The sequence below is a fragment of the Athene cunicularia genome (genome assembly GCF_003259725.1).
Source record: "Athene cunicularia isolate RWA chromosome 1 unlocalized genomic scaffold, athCun1 chr1_part2, whole genome shotgun sequence".
NCBI lineage: Eukaryota > Metazoa > Chordata > Aves > Strigiformes > Strigidae > Athene > Athene cunicularia.
The window spans coordinates 33,212,802-33,231,348 of NW_020799092.1; the positions used below are offsets into that span (position 1 = coordinate 33,212,802).

The 18,547-nt window shown below is 37.9% G+C and overlaps 1 protein-coding gene across 1 annotated transcript; it reads right to left on the reverse strand.

Moving 5' to 3' along the window:
• Positions 1-11,289: 11,289 nt before the first annotated feature.
• Positions 11,290-17,999, reverse strand: MRPL42 (mitochondrial ribosomal protein L42). The gene is made up of 5 exons (XM_026867810.1): positions 17,731-17,999; positions 15,436-15,499; positions 14,419-14,503; positions 12,988-13,151; positions 11,290-11,790 (listed from the first exon to the last, which is right to left on the reverse strand). Exons 1-5 carry the CDS (start codon positions 17,912-17,914, stop codon positions 11,745-11,747), a joined length of 543 nt encoding a protein of 180 aa, XP_026723611.1. The 5' UTR covers positions 17,915-17,999; the 3' UTR covers positions 11,290-11,744.
• Positions 18,000-18,547: the final 548 nt, after the last annotated feature.

Consider the following 18,547-nt stretch of genomic DNA (forward strand, 5'->3'; position numbering starts at 1 on the left):
GTTTATACTGTTTCAAATTTATGGTAGCATCTAAAGGCCTCAACTGCATTGAGTAAGAGGTTGTCTCGACACACTTAGGATCTTTAATTAAAAAAAATTAAATGTAGTGCTTTTATAGTTTTTCTAATTTACTATTTACAATTTAAAGTAAAGCCAAAATAACATAAAATTTGGCTGGACTTGTTAAGGAAAAGTGGCACGTGGCAGTACAGGGCACTAAGGATTAAAAAAAAAAAAGATAATTGACACAGCAGTTTTCACCTTATACTATGTTAGGCTTTATAAACAGCTGAGTTCTGGTCTGTCACTTTGTTATTTCGTGAGTTACCCAACTTCAGTCTGACTAGAACTAGTTAAAATATTGCTGAAAGTTACCTGAGGATCTTTTGGGAATATACATGTTTTGATGGTGTTTTCTTCCCTATGATGCTTCCTCCTTCTGAATACCACAGAAAAAAAAGACTGCTGGCAAGAATTGTTTTGATAGCAGTCATTTTAAACAACTACTAGGAGGATATTTGCTATGGATTTCAATATTCAGATTATAGTATAAGATGCTGTGACTAATATTTATCTTGGGGCTTTTTTTGCCAGGAAAGTGTGTATATGCGTGAGAAAGAGTGTATAGGTGTATGTATGTATACATATACACCTATACATACACATGTTCACAACCACGCTTTTTGAAGTTCTGGATTTTTTTAGAAATGTACACTCTTGTCTTTGTTTTAGAAAAATCCTAGAGATAGCACAGCTGAAAGCACTGTGAAATCTTGCATTCTCGTCCTAGATGCTGCCAGAAAAAACAAGTCTTTTATGCTTGAGGAGGCTTGAGATGTTTTCTTGCCAGTTGCGAGTCCTACTTCTCAAAGTAAAAGAGAGCAAGTAATGTCTGTGAAAAAAGTTTTCCTGACAGACGGCATGCAGGCAGCTCTCCTGTGCTCTGCCAATCCATAAGTAATTAAAGTTCCTTTACTGGCAAGGAGTCAGTTCTGAAACAAATAAGGAAAATCAAAACAGGTGATGCAGTGGCTATCTCCAAAGGAGAGAGTTTTGAGTGCAAAGTGTGTTTCTGAATAAATGGTCTCCCATCAGAAAAAGATTAATTTTAAATCACCATTCTAGTTCTTATATTAAAGATGGCTTAATTCACCCAGAGCTATTTGGCCTTGAGGATAAATTCCTACAATTAAGTGTTTATGATTGAAAGTGCTGCCATGGAAAGCAGACAGATGAATATAATTTCAGGAGTACTGTGAATCATTAAATGAGTTGTAGAACCTTTTCCTTGGCATGAGACACTTTTAAATTTCAGACTAAGTCTATAATAGACTTCAGCATAAGGCCTGACATGTTGCTGTATTTAAGAGTTTGAATAACAGGATAATCAAAATGTACTAATGTGTTTATATAATTTAAAACTTCTTACCGTTAATTGAAAATATGCTGCCCATGGTATGTGTATATGCTGCTTGGATCAAATATGTTTTTCAGATTAGCGTGTTAAGTGTTAGTGTCAGGTAATGAGCTTAACCTGCCCCTAACATGTTGGCTTCTTTTGGCTCAAGACAGGCATGGCTTCAGTATAAAGAGAGGCTGGACATGGAATGTCATACAAACCCGAACAGACGGCAGGAAAAGAGTGCTAGCTGCCAACTAGCTTCTCTCTCTTTATTTGTCATGATTAATGATTGGGGTTTTTTTTTGTCAAGAAAAGGCTCAAGGCATCATCCTGTAACTGATTGGCATGTTGGGAGGATGTAAACTGAAATATAGGCCAGACAGACAGACTGGCATTTTTTGGGGTCAACAGAGGAAACAGACACAGGGCTACTCTTCCTGGTTAAGGAAAGAGCATTGGTCCATAGCTCACCTTTTCTTGGCACTGCCTGTCCATTCCCAGGATTGCTTGACCCTCCTGTATGCAGTTTTGCCAGGTGTGTGGCAATTAAAGCTCAAACAGCAGTAGATAAAATTGGATAGGCTGCTTGAGACAGTTACTATGGTCCCTTATTGGGCACCTGAACCTGTCCTTCCCGTGGATTTGACAAGTGTCACCTGCAGCAGGGATATTAACTTGTGCATCTCCTCCTAAACAACTCCAGCTTTCAGCCTGGTGTGTAAGATCAACCCCCGTTTCAGAGTGGCTCAGAACTGCTGCCGTTCAGGAGCAGCTTCATGAGCTGTTTGGCCGTGAGGTGGCAAATTCTGTCACGGGGTGGGGTGAATGGTTGGGGATGAGACTCCCTGAGCCATCTGATTTTAATCCCTCACCATATGTGACTTGAAGTCCTTAGATGCCCTCTGCTGCCATAAACCAGAATTAACAGATGGCTCTGTGTAACCAAATTCAGATTTGCTGGTTTGTTATTATCTGTCTGTCTTTGCAAACGAATGGGGGAGGGGAAATAATATCCATAATTATTACAAAATATGCAAAGCCTTTTATAAAGTGTGAGTTTGGGCTAGACATCTTTTCTTTCAGTGCCATTGCCCTGTATTTCAAAATTTTAACACTACTTCTAACATTCTCTTCAAAGATCGTGTCTCTGATAAATTATCCCTCTGGGAATAAATTTGATCCAAAAAGATGCCTGAGGCACAGCAGAATTTTTCCCCAGTATTTCAGGCCACATCATGCTAGAGGGAAGGAAGCTGCAAAACCTGCTGCTGTGGATCAGTCTCTGTCCTGGGAAGGAACTAAAGGATGCATTTAGCCATAGGGTCTGTTGTTTGCATAAGATAGAACAGCAGGCAAGAGTCTATATCTAAAATGGAATAAGAATTACATTTCTGTCCCACCTTTACCTGTGTTATGAGAGGTCTTGTGTGCTGGCAGGCACAAAGCAATCCCAAGTCAAACAGAACTAATCCTGGAGGGCTCCCAAGAATCGAGTGTTTCTGTGGTGCTTGAGCTTTAGCTGTGCTGGTTGTATCATATCCTTTTCCCTTCTAGAAGGTAGAACCCACCAAAACAATCTCACCTTTAATGCCCTAGCCCAGGTTCCTGACTGGGTTTGGTCCAAATGAAATTACCAGCCACGTTTTGTGTACATTTTTAAATATGCCTAAACTTTTTTGAGGGCAGTCTCTTACTGTTCATTTTACTCTAGGTGGTTGCTAGCGATGTTACAGGTAGAAGCAGGCATGGCAGGAGGGAGTGTGAGCTTTCTGGTGGAACACGTGACAGCGGGGATCTGCTCCAGGTAAGTGAAGGGCACCATGTACAGAGGACATGCCGGAGAGCCTCTGCCAGGCTAATAAAAAGGTAAAGCTTGTGTTCACCGAAGGAGTGAGCTTTCACACTAAGCTTTTTTTCCTCCAGCACAGTCCTCCACTTTCAGGCACGCTGGTCTAGAAGATGCTACTTACATTTTAAAAGAGCTTTTGTAATTTTTCCAGAACATAATCTCAAACTAACAGGAGCCCATATTAAAATCTTGTTGTGAATAGGGGCTTTGTCTATGAGACTGTTTCTGAAAACGCTTGCCTCTTTTAGCCATTGCACAAAAGGCTGAAACATGAAAATTTTTATATACTTCTGTTTTCAGCGTGTTCATTCACTCCTCCCCCTCCACTCCTTTCTCCAAGAAATACATGAAGCTCTTCAAGTCCTCCTGGCAAGTGGGCTTTATATTGTTATGGGGCAAACCTATGAAGCTGTACCAATTTATACCACCTGACAATGTGGCCCACTGCATATATTTTTACTAGATCCACATTTTCCCAATCTCTTTATGTTCTTTCAATGCTTTTTTTTTTTTTCTTTTCTGTCCATCAGGGAGTGGAATCTTGCATCCAGAGAATGTAAATAACAGCTATTTCCACTTAATTTGCATTTATATATTTAACACTTCAAAAGAGATTATTGCTAGAAGCTTTCACAATCTAGTCAAAATTCCTACTTAGTCAGAGGTACTAGTGAGATGTTAATGAAATCCCTTTGGAATGGCTGATGGAAAAGATGCAGCAACAACAATGAAATTCCCCAAATGACAGATCAGTTATGCTTCTGACATTTATACCTCAACAATCAGTTGAAGCCTATCTTTTAGTCTCCTTGGGCATTTTCAGGAGCAGTTCCTTGAGCTGTTCTAATGGGGTGAGAATATGCCAGGTAAGGAGATGGATTGTTAAAAAAATCTTTGCTGAACTGGTAGTGTATTTCTAGCAAAATTGATTTAACCTATGAGTACAGCTGAAAAAAACCCAACCCAACAACCAAAACAACCCCTGGCAAGCTATTTAAAGTGAACAGCTTATTTGCCAGTGTCACAGATTTTAAAATAAATAAAATTCTTATGTCCTGAGAAGAACTGAAAAACAGCTCTTTGGTTTTTATACCACTGTTTTCTTTTGTTGACATTTCATAGCCCAGAAATGGAAATACAGCATTTTTATTTAGTAATGCCTAAATGAAGATTTTAAGAATTATGTCCAATTACTGTTTTTTTTCTCCATAAAACTTTGAAAACCTTTCACCTCATTATTTTGCCAAATGCTTCAGCTTGAACCATTTCTTTAGATTTCTTTGGTCCTCTGAAGGCTGGGAATTACATAACGTTGACATCTAGTGACCTTTGGTACAGTACATTTACTCAAACATGGACTGTTGAAGACACTTGCTCCTAAATCCAGATTGTGTTTGAAGTTACAGAAATGCACTTTCTTTTCTGCATATTCAATTTTGTTTATCCAGAAGAAAAATCCTTTCATTTTTACAGGAGTCTCAACTGGGGCATCTCAGCACTGGATGGGACAATCTTGATGAATCAGGTTGTTTAGAGAACAGTGATTACGCGTGTGAGCTGCTGGTTTTGCATGTCTCAATAAGCCTGTACCAGGCTCATCCAGACTCAGTAGTCCAAAGACAATCTGAGCTCCAGTTATCTGTAAAGATGATGTGGGTCCTAACTACCTGATTCCAGAGGGCATGCTTCTGTTTCTAAATAAAAAGAAGTCCCTGTTGCCAAGGTTTGACTTACATTCACACTAGCTGGGGCTAGTTTCCTTCTCCAGAGCAAACTCCTACGTTCACATCCCACAGTGCTCCTTGGACTCTTTCTGGTGCCCCTATAGACCCAACCTGTAATTCTGATTTTTTTCTGTATCTTTCAGTTTGAAGTATCTGAAATTATGTGGAACTGGACTGTAGCCTGCGAGAACGGTGCTTTTCTAGCATGAAAGTGAGGGCATGTGTTACATGTTTTGGGATGCAGTAATGCTTGAAGGTGTACAATCAGCTTGAACAGCTTAGATCATCACACTGGGTGAAATCAGACAAGATGTGATCTCGGGAGTGGTGCTTGGTGTGACCTCTCCCTGAAGGGGTGGGCAGCCATTGCTTTAAAGAGGGCTCAGGGGAAGAAGTAGCAAAGAGGTGTGGGGACCAGCAGCCAGAGCTGGAGGTTGCTCCCCGGCCTGCAGCAGTGCGGATATGCTCAGGGGGAGCCAAGTATCAGTCTGCTGCTGGGGAGCACCTGCCTGAGGTAAAGCGTAGACACGGGTATTTTGACTGCAGGCTAAACACGTCACACAAATACAAGGCCTCTCATGTATCATTTCAACAAAGTTATGAGTTAAAACCTTGGTCATATTGAAGCAAAACACTCACACAGTTCCAGTGATTCGAGGTTTTGCCCTCTGTCTGGACAAGGACTGGCTAAGCACTGTGCAAGTACTAACCACCACTGCTCTGCTCTTCTTTTCACAGGCCATTGGGTTACCTTTCAGCCTTACTAGTGGCCTTTTTGGGCTCATTTCAAATTTTTTCTTCAACAAGTACAGCCATATGAAATCAATGAATTGTTAACCCATGCAGCATGTTTCTTTTAGTAGATTTGAACATATAAATACATGCTCTAGAAAGGGAATTTCTCTGCCATCTTTCTTATCTCTGCTTACGGTGAACTTACCACAAATTTTGTTTGCACTGCGTCTCTACTCCAGATAGGAAATCCTTTTTCTTAATCTAATTCTAAAATTTGTGGAACTCACTGCCACCCTGTTTCCCTATCACTAATGCCAGCATTTTAACTGTATGGAAAACACCGTGGGGAAAAAGGAGTTTTATAAAGATATGAATCATGTATTCTTGAAAAATACAAGGGAACCCATACTTAAAACAAGTCAGGATTAAAAATTACAAAATAGCAACAAACTATAAAAAGGGAGGTGAAGCCTTATGCTAATGTACAGCAACCAACTGTTAACTAATGAGGGGTCAAGGAAAATTTTTTCCTGGCATTACTGTATTATTCAGTTGAAATCCTCAGTGTGTCTTAAGTGAAGCAGAAGGTGAAGATGAGTGCTGCTCCACGGCTCCCATCCAGTAGAACTCCGAGAGATGTTGATTTCAGAAAGATGCTACTTAGGTTATTATTTCTTTAAACAAATACAACAGATTTGAATAATGAGAAAGACTAGTTCTTAAACTAGTATTTAAGAAACACTAATCTTTACATGAAAATATAAAGCTCTGTTTTGTTAGCATTAGTGAATAGGAAATACATGTTTGCACAGTAGCGTCATGCTTTAATTGTTTAATCTTTTACCTCAGTTAATTTTTATTCTACATGATAATGGCTTAATGCAGTAGCCTAATTTAATAGTCACTTTTCACTGTTTATTTAAATTTTCTGTGATACTTATGTGGTTAAACTTTTATTAGTTTTGGCAGAAAGCATGCTAAGAACAGCTCTTCCAGAATTTTTTTTTTCCTGTCATATCTCATATTTTGCTGGTAGGGAGATTCCTTTGCTGAGGAATTGTAAACTTTGGTAGCAGTCAGAACCTTAGTTCAAATGGTAAACTGCCTCTGACCCAAGACTGTTTTGCATCTTGACAAGCAGTAAAGCTGAATATAAGAACAACTGTTTTCTGCATTTATTACTTATCTGACTTTTCAGAATGACTAGTTGGCAAAATTTCTCAGTTCTTTTGGCCGTTCCAGCCTCTTGTGGTGCCTCTAGGTGATGAAAAACCTCTGTGATACATTGATTATTGTTACTCACCTAACACTATGACACTTTACAAAGTGGTATTCCGGGCCATAAACTTTTACTTCTCTAGAAGCAGTGCAGTGCAAAACTGCTGACCAAAGATGCTGTTTGGTTCATGCAGCTTCCACATAGCTCCCAACTTCTGATGTGCAGTATCCTAACAGCTGTAGTTATATACAGTGTAATGAACATGCTATGTAAATGGTATTTAAATTTTCAGATAATTCTGTGCAAATTACCCAGTAAATTATCATTTTTTGTGTTCATTTTTCTAGAGGTACCTAGAGGGAGCTCATTAGAGGAGGTGCTATAAAGATACATAAAATAACTATATTCGGTGACTACACACCGAATGAAACAAAAATATCTTAAATATAGTCTTTTAGCATTGGAGGGTTGATTAAATATAAGGAGGTACGATTAAAGTTCTATACCAATTTATGCAAAATTACAAGTTAAATGTGTGCAAATTACTCTACAGAAAACAAAGAGTTCCTGCAAATGGACTACATGCTATTGAAGGCTAGCCGAAACAGCAACAATGTTTTTATCTTAGAGTGGAGTATTTTTTTTACATGTATGTTCTCAAATTAAAAGACTGCTTTCATTTGCTTTGATACAGGCACCTGAATCTCAGCTAAAACTCATCCTCCCTTCATAGACGAGAAGGGTAAAGGCACTTCCAGAGAACAATGTGTGGCACATTCTAGACAATAAGATCTTAAAATAAGATCATCTGCCTTGTGTAGGTACTTTTTTGTGTCAGCTGACTATAAGGGAAGCCTGCAAAGATTAACTCAGGCTTAGATGTCTAATTGGTAGTTGTCTCAATTTTAGACATGAATCCAACTTTTGTGTATTATTTATTCCAGTGACTGGTGGGATTTCAGTCAATTTTATTATACTGTAGCATTAAAATGAAATCTACATCCTCTATTACAGAAGAGGAATGCAGTCTACATCTATTTGATCTCTTCATTATCTAAGTCTGTACTGGTTTCGAGGATGGAACGAGCATGTGAGAAGTTACAGCAAAGCAGCTACTAAAATTCATGAAGACTGAAATAACTGAGAAATGCAGTGTTGGCTTTAAACAGCAATCATCGCTGTGCCTTCAAACAGAGCTGCAGCAGTGATCTACTCTGGTACAGCAGAATTTCACCATGGCAGCTGACATTCAGACCTACTGCAACAGTAAACGGACAAGAAGCGAACTTTCCTATAGGACTGAAAAACGGGGGGGGCAGGAAGGGAGGGATGGATGGATGGATGGATGGATGGATGGATGGATGGATGGATGGATGGATGGATGGATGGATCATGAAACTTGTCACATGGACATATTTGGCAGTTGGGTCCCATTACTGCTCCACTGTTTCAAAATCGGGAGGGCGGGGCTTTTTTGTTTAAGTGTGAACATACATTTCTACTACACATTACAAAATACACAAAAGACAAATCAGTCAGTGCAAACAGGCAAGTCCTGCAAAAGAACCTTTGGCCCTCTGAATCCAACCACTTTCCGATCTGCTGGGGAATTCCTTTTTCTTAAGTACTTCCCCATTTAATGAAAAAGCAGCTGACGCATGTGTGTCTCAGTGTTAAATTTTGATCAGATACAGCTAAAGCCTCTATGGTTTCAGACCAATCCAGTTGAGTTATTGTGCAAGATTGCCTCCTGGTGGTAGCACCGAGAATCTGCAGAACAGCCTAATTAGCACATAGAAGACAAAAACATGTTTTAAAAGCATGCTACCTTTTTTAATTCAGGTCTAACTAGATGAATTCCAAGAACTTTATTTTCTCTAGGACATCAGGATAAATTGAACTGTGATTTCATTGGTCTGAATGGAGGACAATTTTTTTGATACTTAACTGAAATGGAGTTTTCTTAACAGCATGCTAGCAAGCAAAGCCTAAGAAGACTTTTAGTGAGACATTTAAAAAAATCATTAAGATGCACCCAGCTGTACAGCATCCACAGCAATGAGCTTAATCAGGTCTGAAGCACTTAACTACTAGATACAAAGCAAATGGCCAAGTGCCTGAAATCGGATACAAAGACACCAGAGCAGACTTAACATATTCTATGCAACTAAAGTTTTCAATTACAAACAAGAGCAACAGAAAACAGAAATCCCAAACTAACTTTCAGATGGATTATTCTCTTGCATAGAACTGGGACAAGAATCAAATAGATGGATTTCTAATTCCAGGTTCTCAACTGAAGAGCAGCAGATAAAGACAGCTTTATGTATTTGTTCAAGACCTAGAAAATCAGGACAGCTTGGAATTACTGATAGTAGTATTTTAATTAGGTCATGCTTCAGATGACCCAGGAGAAAGATTTAGTAGAAGAGAAAATAGCAAGATTGAGGGTGTCAGTATAATGCAGGGAACGATTTTAAAATACTAACTTCATGAGTTAACAACAAAATGGCAGAGGGTACATGTAGTGAACATGTGTTTTAGACTCAGTTTCCAGTAACTGGTCAGAAGAGGAAGTACTGTAAAGATAGCTGTCCAGCACATCATAGATTTTTTTTTTTAGCCCTCAAAATGCCTGAAAAGCATCCAGAAATGTTTGGAAAATCCAACATTTCTACAGTGATTGTGAATGTTTGACCATAAACAGGGTTTGACAGGCAAGAACAGAAGGTTTCCTTAAAGCAAAATGTCATAACAGTATTAGGCAGAAATTAGCAAAGTTATCAAGGAGAAGAAGAGGGGAAATTAATAGAAAGTTTAACTTAATCCAGTGGTATCTTTTCTTACACTGGTGTACAATCAAACTGTGACAAATTAGGTCTCAGCTTTCCAAAAATAAAGGAGGCTCGATTTTCTGCAGCAGAACATAAAACAACTACACATGAGATGCAAGCTTCTTGCTTATGGACCAGTGTCAGTAGCAGGCACCATGAATCAATGAATACTAAGATATGTTGTACTACAAATTACTAAAAACTGTTTAAAAAGTTATATTCTAGGCAGAAAATAATTATTTTCATGTGATTGAACTTGGCAGAGCAAGCAGCGATCCTTTTCACAGACACAACAGACATTCCTTCATGACAGCATGTTATCATGCAAGCAACACATCATATAATATGGAGCCAAAATCATTTGGTTGCTGTAGGCTTAACCATGGACTCATATCTTAACAGTGTAACAGAGAGAATAAGCAAAATGATTTCATGCTCTGCCATGATAAACTATTATGGGCTGACTGGCATTCGGATTTAAAAATGCGTTTTTAAAAAATTAATACCAAGATAAATTCTTAAGACTAGCTTTATGTAAAATTTTCCAGAAGTATTTAAAGGCAGTCTTTTTACATGCCTCCAACATTAATGTTTTCACAATTAAAGGAAATTCAAGGAAAAAAGTTTATTTAGTAATAACTTTAGAAAAGTAAGTGTCCTTTATACTAATGGTGACCAGGATTAGAGACTTCACATGGTACTCCACTTGTACCAAAATCCATAGATAACACGTGCTGGCAAGATGACACTAGACTAACAAGAAACATGAACCTTCCCATCTTATCAAAGTTGCTTTGGAAAGGAAATACAATCAAAATGTATGACACGAGATAATTATTTTCTGATTATTTATAAGGATCTGCTAAGACTGCTTAATGAAGTCACTGGGATCTCTTCAGAGGCACAATGTTCCAAGCTAGAGTTTTCTATCAGAAGGCTGATGACTAAAACTACAGATTAAATAATCTCCTTTTCCTGAGAAAAAAAATGCTATGTGACATAGAATATTATAAGATCAGAAACATTTAAGCTCTATAAAGCACTAAAGCTATGAAGTAGAAAAGCCAAATGCCTTCAAAGCATTTTATTATATAAAGGGCCAATCCTTTCCCCTGGGCAAGCTAGAAAGAGCTGGGAGTCTTCACCAATTGCCCTGCAGCAGCAGAGAACTCTCCTCCCCTGAGCTACAGCTATTCCAATTTATATACAGACATAGCATCCTCACTAAATGGTAGCTGGGGTGGGGTTTTAAAAAAAACAAAACAACAAACCCCACAAACCACAAATGCACACAGAAGTTCTCAGCTATTTGGAAATGCTGCGTCATTTAGATGGGTGAGTTATTATGCTTTGGAAGCTAAAATTTAACCAGGTTGGCCAGTTTTCAGTACATGACAATAGCCTTAAATACAACCACTTGGCTGATGTAAAATTTGATTCCATGTTTAATCCTACAAGTGTAACAGAAGAAGCACAACTATTTCATTGTTTTCATAAATACCTCATAATATTTTTAATCAGTACTATTTCATAAATACCTCAGTATTCAAGCTCACCTGCATTTCCATTACTGGATTTCTTAAAAAAAAAATAAAAAATATCCCCCCAAATAACACCAGGCCCCAACGTGCCCTGTTCTAGACTTCCCATTTTGACATAAGACTTCTATGCATTCAGTTTACCAACGATAAGCCCCTGATCAAGTTCAATTGGAGCACTCCCATCACCTGCTACATCCAGTCTTGAGACTGGCACATTCACTGATCATGCATGTGTAACAGCCTTCACTGGATCCTTGTTCCAGTTGGGCAGTTTTGTTATTTTTCTGTCAACTAGTTGAAGTAGAAAATAACAGTCAAGTTTACTTAAGCATCTTTTAGTTATAGTACTCACACAGAATTGCCAAACATCTTACTTTCTGTAATTTTTATTTCTAGTAAAGATTAATAGAAAAGTGCTGATGAACAACAAGTTATCTTAATTATCTGTCTTTGGGAGGATTAGGATTCTTGCGTCTTCTATGATACCTAGAAGAAAAAAGACTGAGATGAATGCAAGCTTTGGAGAGTCTTTGATTCTCCTGATATTTTTTCCCCCTAGTGACTGCTCTGGAGGTTACACAAGTAAGCAAAATACAAGATACACAAGCACAACCCATCACCACTCATTAGATGTCATTGCTGTTGTTCATGGAGTTACATAACCCTACTCATTTCTATTGCTACATCTGATACAAGCATGCAATAATCTAATCAGTTCTACAGCTGAATAAGTACAAGGGCTGTTGTTTATTCTTAATCCTTTGTGTGAAGTTAACTTTATTACATGGTCAGCTTTTCCTTTGGCTAAAATGATTGCTAAGAAAAAGAGAGTTGATGTTTAAAGGAGTTATGCCAGACTGTACATTCAATAGTGTAATATTTTGCAGACAAACTAACAAACTCTTTACAACAAAAATGATCCCTACTTTCCTCTTACTAAACTAAAACAATGAAGATCCTGTTTGGTGCTCATTAAAGTGACAGCTACCCTTTGGCCATAGAAAGTTCTATCATTTCATTCCTTTTACCTACTCCCAAAACACAATAATTAAGAAGTTTTCTGTGGACAAAAAAAAAAAAAAATCTGCCTGTATAAAGTCTCCATTAGTAGCTAGCAACAGGTGTAGTTTCCAGTGCAAATATCTGAATGTATGTTGTTCCTCTTTAAGCTCGGTCACCCATATTAGCACCTCTCCTCCTCCTAGCTTTCTGAGTACAAGGCACATCAAGGTGCACTTCTCACCATTTGAAATAAAAATTATCTATTATTCTTAAGCCTGAGAATCTTCCCCTTTTTTTCTGAAAAGTTATTAAGGAATAGACAATGCACGTTTCCAAGCTCATTTGGTTATGTCCATTGAGGGTGTTTTACATGCTAGATTCTCTTATGCAACCTTAATGAATCACCTGAACCAGTAGCTAACTAGATGAGAAATTTCTACACTGTGACATATTTTACCCCCCAAAAAAGTTGCAAAGGCTACCAAAGGGGCAGTGTTAAAAAACCTTATGAAATACAGTCTTCCACTTACACAACATTACATTTAAGATTTTATGTAGTAGCCCAAGTGCTAATACTACCTTGTCTCACATGACCTACCCTAGGTTCAATCTGGTCATTGAATTATTCCAGTATTTCTCTTTACCTCCAAAAGGAATAAGTATTGAAAAGACAAGACTTACTGTCCCACAGGATACCAACGATGTTTTGTTGTGTAAAACATTTTGCTGAGCTCTTCAATTGTGGGATCGCTAGTGTTCTTTAGCTCTTTTTCATTCAGTCTGGATTTCAAAACTTGGTCAAGGGTTTCTTCTTTATTATTCACTGGATCTGGCCGTGGTATGGGCTATAAAGACAGTAGTGTATGTATTTCTTTTTTCTCCTTTTTTTGAGAGAATTAAAAAAATCTACATAGATAGCATTACAATTTATTCTTATCAGGCTGAAACCAAAGGAATACAAAAGAATACCTGTAATTGTAAAGGCTGTTTATCACACACACCCCTCCATCCCCACCCCCAAGAAACCCACACCACTGTGGAGCAGACCTCTAGAAACCTCTAATTACCCCAGGTGTTGACAGCTGATTACCCTACCCCTAAAATCAGCACTGCTGTCATCATTACTGCTGATCTCATCCTTACAGTTAACCAGCTGAATCATAAGCTTCAGTTCTACCAATACAAAAGTACTTGTATTATTCCTATTTACAGATTCATTCATAGTGACAAACATCATCACTAAAAAAGCTTTTAGATGATCTGTGCCTTGGAGAAGAATGTCACTTCCTAATTGTTTGTGCATCCGCTAAGGCTAAGACATTTGTTCTCAACCTGAAACCTAACTACTAGCAGCGTTACAAATATTTTTCCTTAGTCTTTTACATCCTGAGACATGCAACTGATAAATTTTAAAACACCAAAAGGTAATTTGCAGGCAAAGAGTGCTAAAATGTTTTAAATTTTCAATGCAGAATTTTCACATTGGCTATTTCAGCAACATAGCTACCATTTGCAGAATTTTACTAGCATGTGAAACTTAACTTTTCTAGTGTACACTTTTGTTTCATCTAGACTTACTTTCATCAGTATAAAGAACACATTGAAAGTACTACAGATAGATAAAAATTCAATATTTAAAGTCTTTTGCAGCATTTATGAACCCAAAGCACCGAATGGAATTTAAAGCTTGAGTTGAAAACAGCAGGAGCAGCATTTCTTAATACCCTCTTGCCCACACTGCTCCATCTGTACACAGCAGTACATGTGAACTATAACCAGCACTTCAAACTTCCTGAGTACGCTCATAGACAGACAGTAGTTTTCTCTGTAGCGCACAAGTATTTGAGTGCCTCATTTAATTCTATTTGAGTCACCATATGCTGCGATATCTGAGCATCTCCTACTCTGCAGCTTTCCCTCAATTCAACTAAGAATAAGGTCCTCCTCACGGCAGCAGCTATATGCATCATTCTCTTAATTCACAGACATGGTGAGCACATACTAAAAAGTACCTCAGTATTTCAAATTAATTTTGAGTCTTTAGGGCATCTTTTATGAACTACTTATGCCTTTACAAAAGTAAGAAATAAAAATGTGTACATTTGGACATACTTTTGTATGCTCGTATGGAATCTCAAGCGAAGGGTGGTAGCAGACAATTGTCTTCAAATCTGATGTCACTGCAAGTTCCACTTTGCTATAAAAATAAAAACTTAGACTCTTAAACATATCCTTTGCTCAGCATTTCTGCAAATTTTAACTGAGCAGCCTGAGTGCCAGAGAAAATCAGATTTGACCCTGAATTTATGAATTCTTAACAATCTCCTATAAAATAAACCCTTATAAAATAAGGGCCACAAATACTTCACCTGAACCTCTTTTTTTTTTTTTTCCCCCAGCCATCTTCATGGGGGTTTTTTGGATGGAGAGGAAAAAAGTGCTAAAAGAAAGTACTAAAGATAGCTGGAAATATGGGTTGGAAAAAATGTTTAACACTTTGAATAGCTGCACATAAATCTGTAGCAACAGATGGGGATAATGATCTCTAGGACAACATGCCTTTATAAGTAGTACTGCACCTACAAAAGAAAGAGTAGGAAACAAAGCTCTGTTTGGGGTTCCAGCTTTAATATTTGGTAAAAGATTATGGACATGATGAACAAAAAGTCCTACTGAGAGTCTCCTTGAGGGAGTATGACTATTCTCACCTTTCTTCCTTATTAACTTCCATGACACATTGGCTTCCTAAACCTTATATAAATGACGTGGATGCTGCATTTCTCACTATATTTGTATCATCTTTTCCAGTTTCTACTCAAGTTCCCCATGCAGCAGCACAAAAATACCTGGAGTTTGTCTTAACAATAAGCACCAAATGAAAATGACTGCTCTTAGCTACTTCTGCTCTTCCACAAACAAAACTGCAGGGGTTCTGGGGTCATCACCACATTTATAAGGATTCCTGTGTGAGTTTTCATTATATTAATTGTTTTAAATACTAACTTCACAATTGTTATGATCGGAAACATTACTTTAGTTAAAATTACTGCATATATCCAAAACTGGCAGATGTATTTGATACCATTATATAACAACTTCACAACAGAGAAAGCAAGCATGTTTAAATACCAATTGTAGTCTTCAGGGAGGACTGAGAATGTGGATTTATGGCAAGCACGATCCACAGCTCCATCTGCAAAACACACACGTAAAGAACACTAATGTAAAAACAGAGCTGTGACAAATTTAAGAATGTTTACTTTTTTATTACATTCCTTCTTAATTGGGGATTATAATCACATGGGTTTAGATTAAAAAAACCCCAAACACTGTCTGAATAGAAATTCACTTTACTACACAGATTACTAGTGCAATTAAAGGTAGCTAGGGAGCTATGGCCTACATTTCCAACTGTATTGTGTTCCTAAGAAAAAACACAGCATGAACAAAATACCTATATATTTCACCATAGAGCATATTCTTTATATATGCAAAGAACATTACCTTATGACTTAGAGGAAAGACCATAATTTCATTCATAGCAGTAATTATTACAAAAATCAAATTTTTACTTCACTAGCAACTGCTCTGTATGCGATACAAAACACAAAACTGTAACATCTTGGCTGCTATAACACTAAAGAACTTTAACCCTTTCCCCGGGTTCCTGTTGCTGCAAGGAAAGCAATCACATGAACTGCAAGTAGTAAAGGCAGCCAACAGCATCCGGGACTAATGTACTAACTGGACTGAGAGAAGAGATTATCTCCCTCTATTCAGCGTCTGTTAAACCACATCTAGATACTATGGCCAGTTTGGGGCCCTTTAATAAAAGATAAACTTGAATGAGTTCAGTGAAGGCCTGCCAAGATAGTCAGGGGCTGCAGCACCTGCCCTGTGGTGAGAGGCTGAGGGAATGGGGCTGTGGCTCAGCCTGGAGCAGGGACACCTTTGGGGAGACCTAACAGCAGCCCCCACTGACTGAGGACTGGGATTATCAGAGGAAGCCAGTCTAGTCACAGTGATGCATGGTGGGAGGATATGAAACAACACCCATAAATTGAAATGAGAGGCTCTGACTGAATATGTAGAGAAACGTTTTCCTCATGGGGACAGCCAAGCAGCAGGACTGGGGCCCAGGCAGGCGTGTCCTCGGAGATTTCAAAGACACAGCAGAACAAAGCCCCAAGTGACCTGGTGTAACTGCAGAGCTGAGCCTGCTTTGAGCACGAGGTTGGACCACAGACCACCTAAAGTCACTTCCAACTGAGTTTTCCCATGATTCCATTTGCATTTTTTCACAGAATCATTTAGGTTGGAAAAGACCTTTAAGATCATCAAGTCCAACTGTAAACCTAACATAAGGTGTTAAAAATGTAGGAGCCATACCATGGCCATCTTGTCTTCCACAAGTGTCTAGGCATGCGTGCCTAAGATGAGCCCTGTACCTGACTTTTACTGGCAAACCTCTTCCTTTACGACTGGAACATGACACAAATCAACATGTAGGTTTGAGTCCTGTGAAGCTTCTACCACTACACTTTAAGAACTGAATTACAATCACTAGAACGAAGTCTTAGCATGTTCTGAGCCCTCTGTTTTCAAATAAGCCATAAAAGGTTTTCAACTTTTTTTCTGACATGTTATTTCATGTAGACCATCTTTAGTTTTAAAACAAATAGGATTCTTCACTGCTGTTTATAATGGAGGGGGAGAATATTCAGTGTGTCAAAACTGGGAAAGCTGAAAGAAGCAAGAAGAAACTTCTGTAGCTATTTTCCTCTCAGAAATATTTTAGATACACAATTTTTAAATTTATAATTTGTTAGCACTTACATGCTTCAGTTCTTCCAGTTAAATCATTCTTGTAATTAACAAGTTGAGTTCTCATAAAATATTACTGCAAATAGTTCACATTTCTTTCTCCTGGCCCATTAACCTCTAAGATGTAACATGTCCATTATATTTTCTCAATTCCTGTCTTTTCTACCACCTTTACTACCTCCTCTACATCTTTCTACTGTCATCTAAAACATGGACAAAAGTCTAAGAAATAATATTGCCTGTTTTCATTTGTAATGAAGTAATCAAGTAATGTGATTTTACTGTACCTTTTTCTCACCGCTCTTGTAAGTCTGAAAAATAAATTTAAATCTTCAAATATAATTGGTGGTAAAAGGGGTGGTATTTACAACCTAAATAATAGAGGAACATCATATGTGAACCAGAGAAGCTTTAAAAGAGTAAAAAAAAACCCAAATTGAGCTATCCTTTAATTATTAGCAGAGAACATGGAATATCAAACCTCATTCTGTTCAAATAAAAATTCACTTCCATGCTTCATGTTACTTCAAACATCACAGGAAAGAGGCTCTCAAAGAACAGATTTTAATACAGGACCTCTACAATTCCATCACTACTTACTCTGCAGCAGGGCCTGCTTCCAGGTTGCTACTGAACGCATCCAAAAGAAGCTGGACCACACAGTCCTAAGTGATGTTGCCATGATGACAGCAGAGAGGAAACCAGTCCTGGACAAGATGGAACTCAAACAAACACCGAATCCTTTTTTGTCTGCAGAACACACTCTGAAAGAAACCGGTTTCATAACTGGTCAGGGTATAAAAGACTGACAACTTAATTTCTTGAACACCTTAAGGATAACTAAAATTTGTGCAGTATATTCTTCATTATTTGTCAGTTGTTTAGAAGTCTTTATTATTTAACATACTGGCACCTACCTCCTTAATAGCCATATGTGGTACAAGACTTTATTTACTGAAAGGTAGTCTTTGAAGGTACATCATTAACTAAGTTTCCAAGCTTGAGTCTTCTCATAGTTTTTCTACTGGCATTCACCCACATAAGTTTTGCACCCTTCCTTCTGTGCGCTCCATTGAATTATTCCTGAAACATGTTTTTCTTGTTCATGACGTAAATATCATAGCCCAGTATAAAACCAGAAGTACTTATAAAAAACATTTGCTGTAACAAACTGTCTAGATGCAGTTTGTTTCATCTATCTCAAAAGCAATACACCTAAAAGGTACAAAACACCATTTAGAATACCTGAAACATTACTACAAATTTCACAGAAGCAGGACACACACCAACATCTTAAGCTTTCATTGTCTACAGGAAAAAAAAATTGCTTCAAAGTGAAACTTATGTACTTTTAAGGATCATTATAAGTGGAGACAGTTTAGAGACATACTCACAAAAAAAACCAAAACAAGACCTC

What these genes read in the sequence shown, in the direction of transcription:
- MRPL42 (XM_026867810.1), bottom strand. Translation starts at nt 17,914, where the DNA reads ATGAAACCGGTTTCTTTCAGAGTGTGTTCTGCAGACAAAAAAGGATTC. An exon ending in GAAGCAGGCCCTGCTGCAGA is followed by an intron (nt 15,500 to 17,730) that starts GTAAGTAGTGAT and finishes TGTGTTTTGCAG; the next exon opens with ATGGAGCTGTGGATCGTGCT. An exon ending in CGTTGGTATCCTGTGGGACA is followed by an intron (nt 11,791 to 12,987) that starts GTAAGTCTTGTC and finishes TTTTTCTTCTAG; the next exon opens with GTATCATAGAAGACGCAAGA.